Source organism: Tursiops truncatus, chromosome 3, assembly GCF_011762595.2.
Source record: "Tursiops truncatus isolate mTurTru1 chromosome 3, mTurTru1.mat.Y, whole genome shotgun sequence".
Classification (NCBI taxonomy): domain Eukaryota; kingdom Metazoa; phylum Chordata; class Mammalia; order Artiodactyla; family Delphinidae; genus Tursiops; species Tursiops truncatus.
Genome location: NC_047036.1, coordinates 105,517,479 through 105,524,081, shown reverse-complemented (window position 1 = coordinate 105,524,081; position 6,603 = coordinate 105,517,479). Strand labels below are relative to the sequence as shown.

Sequence of the window (6,603 nt, the reverse complement as noted above, 5' to 3'; positions counted from 1 at the left end):
TCTTTTCTTATGTCTTTTGGAATAGTTTTGTCTCTGCAGTCCCCATACTTGATAATTGCCAAATATATATTATTTTGACTTAGGCCGGCAACGTTCATCAGCACTTCTCTATTTATTGCATTAAAGCAAATAAATACTTCAGTGTAATACTTCTTTACTTCAGTGTAACGTAGAAGCAAATGATTGGGTTTGGGGATAAGCAGAGAGTGTAAGAGATAACTAAAACTTGACTGAATTCATTCTTTCCCAGAAATGCATTTAGGCAAAAATATTATAGTTTTGCTGAACTTCATTGAAACCTAAGGCACCCCCTTCACATTTCCGGGTCAGTTTCTCCAGTGACTTACTTTTCTGCTAGTCTTTAACAGGTCTATTACTATGATTTCAGCTTGTCATGCACATAATAATGAAATTAAATTGTTAAAAAATCCAACATTTATTTAAATTGATTAGCCATACCACACGTTCAACTTAACTTCCTCCCTGAGAAAAGTTAATGACTGGTGAAAAAGGAGAATTAAAACTCTGCATATATTTCTGTAAATGTTTTTAGACTATTAGAGAATGGCTTTTGTTACTTGTTAAATAGTTTAAATTTTTAATTTCCAATTATTTTGAACCAGGTGTATTACCTGATGATTGCCTAAATTTTCTTTAAGAATAAGGGCATCAGCATGCTGTCTTGTGATATTTACAACAGATATATTAAAGATCAGTAAACTGTTTCAGCAATCCAACTGGCTCTTAAAAAATGAGACTTTGGCTTTACAGTGTGCGCTATAATCTGATTTGTAGTTTGTCTGAACCAGGTATTTGGCACAATCTGAAGTTTACTACCCAGTTCTCTGGAGGAATGGCAGAAAATGGAAATGAAATTTGGGGGGCACACAATGGCATAAATGTTCAGCAGGGAATGTGAAATTTTGTACTTATAAATGTCTCAGAGGCCAGAGGCCAGTAACAACTCTTCTCACCTCCCACCTCCTCATAAAACCTGGATATCTAAAGAATTCTTCTTGCTTAGGTGTCAGTAACAGAGATTAGTCTGTTCACCTTTGGACCAAATCTCCCCCCCCCCCCACCACCGATTCTGATTTGAGGATAACCTAGACCTGAGTCAAGATCAGTTTCTTGTAAAGATGGGTTTGCAGGGTAATATGACTCTCAATGCTTTCTTCTTCAGTGGCTGGTCCTTAGATATATAGAGGTGACAGGCTCTATTAATTATTAACAGCAGCTCCAGCTCTGTCATTTTATCTCCGCTGTAAGGCTACTTTCATGCTGAGGGTTGGCCAAGACATTAGCCAGGGGAAATTGATCTAGAAGTGAACACCCTCCTATTTGGGGTGTGATGAGGTGTTCCCCCCCCCTCCCTGCTTTTCATCTTTCTCAGCCTCAGTATCCCATGGGATTAAGATAATCTTTGGTAAAATAAAGAAATGGAGACTTGGTGATCAACATAACACAAGAAAATTGCAGGGAATAGTTTGTCTTGGAGATAGTCCACTCTTACCAAACTGAAAGATTTAAAGCTTTCTCACAGTAATATGCAGTAAAAACATGGCAACTTTCATTCTTACCATGGTGTCAGATGCAATGGGCAGAACTTCAAGACTGGAACAGGGTACCCTCATCAGTACCAGAGAAACAGGAAAGACAAAGGGGATCATAAGGTTTGAAGAGGTGAGAAGGAGGGACAGGAGAGAAGGGATTTCTGAAGTGAGGGACTGATGTAGACTCCATGGAAAAGCTTCTTTTGGAACCGTGGAAAAGTGCTTCAAGTCACTTTCTGGGGTAGGTGTGTATTCATGATCATAGAGTTGTAAGTTGGTTTCATTTCTGATAATGGACTGCACCTGTACATACTTGCAGACATTTCAGGTGAAATTCTGAGGTTATGTACAGATATGGGAAGATTCTAGCTTTATAGGAACATAGAACCTACTGGTAAAACCATGGTTTTATTTTGTGGTGAACCTGTAGAGTCAATATTGCAAAGCTATTATGAGTCCAAAACTCAATACTTCCTTAAAAAAAAAAAGTCAGGTTTAAAAACTTTGTTTTAAGGAGACTCTTTAACTGTTCTTGTGAATTCCTGAATGATAAAAGTTGTGATTTTCATGTTTTCTAGGATATTGCTAACATCTACTATTGTGCCTGGTAGATAGAAGAGTTCTGATGAGTAGTTGTTGAACTGATTGAATTAAATCGAGAAGTAGCAATACAGTCAGACTCATGGGATAGCTATAGCTGTTTGCCTGAGTCCTGCAGTACAGAGAGAGTAAGAATTAAGCACCAAGGTCTTAAAGTTAGTAACTAGCTGGTCTTTTTGGATGAGAAATAGTTCATTTGAAGGGGATGAGTGGGATATGATATGAGGTCTTCTACTCCATTAATTACAGGGCAGCTTTCCTTTGCCCATCCTCTATTTTTCCTGATGTTATTTTGTGCCATCCACAGCTCCTCGGTACAATTGTAATGGTGTATTTTGCTTTGGTCTTAATGTTGCTCGTAAGGGAAAAATCAGTGTTATGTGTTTTCCCAAGGAGATGTTGTCCCAGGACACTTCTCCCAAAGGACTGCGGCTCTGATTCATCCATTCTTTATTTCTTTTGATTGGTTTGGTTTTACTTCATTTCTACCCTTGCTAAATGCTAATAAAATACATGCCATTGAGAAATATATTCTAGAGGATACGAAAAGACAGACCTCATGGCTATTTAATCTGTTGGCAATGATTCTGCTCTCAGTACCCCAACATTCCCCAGTTTGAAGCTCACCCTCCATGACTGCTTTCTGTTCACAGTTGAGCTGCATAATAAAATGGGATTCATGCCACTCTTCCCTTGCAGTGTGACAAACCTCTGGTAAGAGGATAATGCTAAGTTCTTTGACCATCTCTCTAGCTTTGTGTTTTTTCCTCTCCCTCTGTTATCAGGAATGTCTGAAAACAAAGTATTCTATAGCTGTGTGGATTATGTGACAAATGTCTAAAGGGGAAACATTCAGTGTTTGCGTCTGAGGACTTCCCTTTGTTTTGTTTCCTTCCAATATGAACCTTATAGAATAGGTCAAACCCGTGAACTTGAACTTGAGTTTGCCAGTGAGTCTGCTTGGGCTCTGGACTTTACCTTGATGACACTTAATAAACTTTTATTGTTTTTTTTTTACTGAGAATCTTTGAATATCCTCGTCATAGACCACAGGAGTGATGCTATTATTAAAGAAAATTAAAGAAAATTGGCCTCTTGTAAACATTCTGGAGAGTCTTTGACCTCTGGGAAAGGATGAGCCTCCCGCTCGGCTTCCAGCTGCTGAATCTTCCTTTCCTTTTCTTCTAAAATTTCTTCCAGCTGAGCGATCTTCTCAGTCTGATGGGAAACCTGGGTCGACAACTCCACAATCAGGTTGATTTTTCGGTCACCTTTTTCCACAGGCAGGAGACCACCACAGCCCTCTTCCAGTAAGCTGTCTTCTAAAGCAAACAAGAAAAGGAAAATCTGAACAGTTTTAATTGGATTTCCCAGAACTCAAAGAAAGGGAAGATGAAAAAGTTTCATTTCTCACGTTCTTAAAAGAGAACACAGATGTTGCGTCATCTGGCCAGATATACTGAGAACGGAATCTGCACCAGTGTGGGGAAGGACCCTGGGTGCTCGTGAAAAGAAATCTTAGAAGCCTCTGGAGAGGGAGGAGAATCAATCTTTGCCAACTCTTGTTTATATGCATTTAACTTTCAATTAACCATGGGAATGAGCTGTCCTTGAAAATCCAATCTACAAACAGTAGCCATCCCAGATTTCGTGTTATCGTTTCTTCATAATTCTTCACAAGAGCTACAATCAAGTAGAAATACACTTCAATGTGAATTTTAATTTGACTGGGAAAAAAAAAGTTGCCATTGTCCCTTTTGGGAAAAGTGATAATGAGAAAGGACTAGTTTCTTAACCCAAGTCAGCTTTAGAGTTGGCAGGGGTGTAATTTGAGGTGATCAGGAAAACTCTGTAGCAGGGTATAGAGATTAATTTCTTTTAGGTCTGAATACTTTTCAGCATGTCAATAAAATCACAAATGCCTCCTGAATATAAAAACTTATCTTTATCAATTTCTATAAGGTAACCCCTCAGATAAGGATAAAGGTCTGAGTAAGGAAGGAGAGAGAGGCTGTGTCAAAGAGATAAAAGATTAGTGACTGGAAGCAGGAAATCCTTGAAAACAAATATCACTAGATGGTCAAAAAAATTTAACTACTGAAAGGAAACCTCATTCTACTAGATTTTAGCAGTACCACCCTCCACATCACTCATCCTGAAATTTCTACCATTAAAATAATTTCTCTATGTAGTATAAAAGGCAGACTTCAGCTATAAAAAGTAAGGGACATCAAGGGCTTGGGTACCATGGTAGGATTAATTGAGCTAATAGCATATGAATGAACTTGACACATGGTGTCTACAGCTAATTGCTGTAATTGAAGGTCCAGCCTCTACTCAAACCGCAGTGAAAGCAAACCCACAGCTGCACTTGAAAGAAACATAACAGTAAGTCCAGGGTACAAAGGGCTGCTACTATTGTGTACCTATACACCTGTTAAAGCTGGGGCAGCTTTGTTGTGATAGCCAGTGCAGGCAGGGAATCACCCATTTCTCAGCAAATAAAACTAATTTGTGGCCATAATTTTCTCGAGAAGTCACGGGGTGAGAGCTTGAGCACCGCATTGCACACTGGACACAATGCTTTGGCTTCACAAAAGTGATGAGAGGAGAGATCAGGCTGGTCTCTGCTTTTAGAAATTACTGTCAGCAATGTACTACGTTTCAAGAATCTATGGAGAAATCTTTGTTCTGAACATATGAGATTCTAATGATAATATTTAAGGAGATGGTAGTTTGGGTATCTTTCTTAAAAAGCAATGAAAAAAATCTCAAATCGCAAAGAAGCATTTGATTTGTGCCCTCTTCAAGAGGCCCGTGCTTTCAAGCCCAGAAGAAGGAGTCCATAGGATGGGGTGGGGGGCTTCCTCATTTGCTGATATGCTGGGCCTCACCTTTCCTTTTTTCTGACTACAGCTGTGCTGCCCAATACGGTAGCCACTTACCACATGCTGCCATTAACCAACTGAATGTGGCTGGTTTGAATTGAGATGTGCTGCACGTATAAAATACACATTTGATTTGGAAGACAGATTTGAAAAGAACGTGAAATATCTTATTAGGCTTAAAAAATTGATTAGGTATTAAAATGATATATTTTAGATTACATTGCACTAAAATATATTTTTTAAATCAATTTTACTCATTTGTTTTTACTTCTTAAAAATGTGGCTACTAGGAAATTTCAAGTATCATTTGTGGCTCTCATTATAGTTCTATTGGATAGTGCTGAGCTGGAGTTTCCTTTTGGATGAGAACTCTTTTTTTTTTTAACATCTTTATTGGAGTATAGTTGCTTTACAGTGGTGTGTTAGTTTCTGCTGTATAACAAAGTGAATCAGCCATATGCATACATATATCCCCATATCTCCTCCCTCTTGTGTCTCCCTCCCACCCTCCCTATCCCACCCCTCTAGGTGGTCACAAAACACCGAGATGATCTCCCTGTGCTGTGCAGCTGCTTCCCACTAGCTATATGTTTTACATTTGGTAGTATATATAAGTCCATGCCACTCTCTCACTTCGTCCCAGCTTACCCTTCCCCCTCCTTGTGTCCTCAAGTCCATTCTCTACGTCTGTGTCTTTATTCCTTTCCTGCCCCAGGTTCGTCAGAACAAAATTTTTTTTTTAGATTCCATATATATGTTTTAGCATATGGTATTTATTTTTCTCTTTCTGACATACTTCACTCTGTATGACAGTCTCTAGGTCCATCCACCTCACTACAAACAACTCAATTTCATTTCTTTTTATGGCTGAGTAATATTCCATTGTATATGTGTGCCAGTCTTCTTTATCCATTCATCTATCGATGGACACTTAGGTTTGGATGAGCAGTCTTTGAAACAAAGGTGGATGTGTTCCCTGCCGATGGCTCTTGTTAACATGTACAGTTGTTATTCGGGAGGGAGGATTGCTGGTCCTCAACTATTAGCACAGAGATCATGTCTTCTGTTACTCTAGAAGGTAGAGGCATGGAAATCTGGGCTTGGGAGAATGGGTTCTTAGGGGTTGAAGGGAGTTTCAACAGGAGAGGAAAGAATAGAAGGGAAATGGCAGCAAGCGGCAGTGGGAAGATGTTAAGGAAAGGAATGGCAGGCAGGATAGAGAGGGCTGGGCACCATGAGGCTCAGGGACAAAGGGGGCATCAGAAGCATCTCTCCTTGTCTATGTCTGTCAGATTCTCCTTTCTCGTTGACCTCTCCTTCAATACTTTCTTTCCCCAGTTTTCCCTCTCTTTTTAGGAGAAGTTATTTTCTACCAATTGCACAGGGAAGAAAGGAGTTTAGCATCATTCCCAAAGGCAAACTGGTCAAAAATATTTTTTAATTTGTTTTTTAAAAAAATAACTCAATATAGGTAAGACACTTCTTTCACTGAATTCTAATGATAAAGGGGTAAAAATGCAGCAAGGTGGCCTTACATAGGCAATCACAGTCACCAGGTCTAT

At 39.2% G+C, this 6,603-nt stretch overlaps 1 protein-coding gene across 1 annotated transcript in view; it reads right to left on the bottom strand.

Moving 5' to 3' along the window:
- Window positions 1-3,153: 3,153 nt before the first annotated feature.
- The window catches only part of CCDC192 (coiled-coil domain containing 192), a 178,823-nt gene continuing 175,373 nt past the window's right edge, over window positions 3,154-6,603 (bottom strand). The window contains 2 exon segments of the mRNA XM_073801950.1: window positions 3,154-3,237; window positions 3,240-3,475. Coding sequence (XP_073658051.1) covers window positions 3,154-3,237; window positions 3,240-3,475 — 320 coding nt within the window.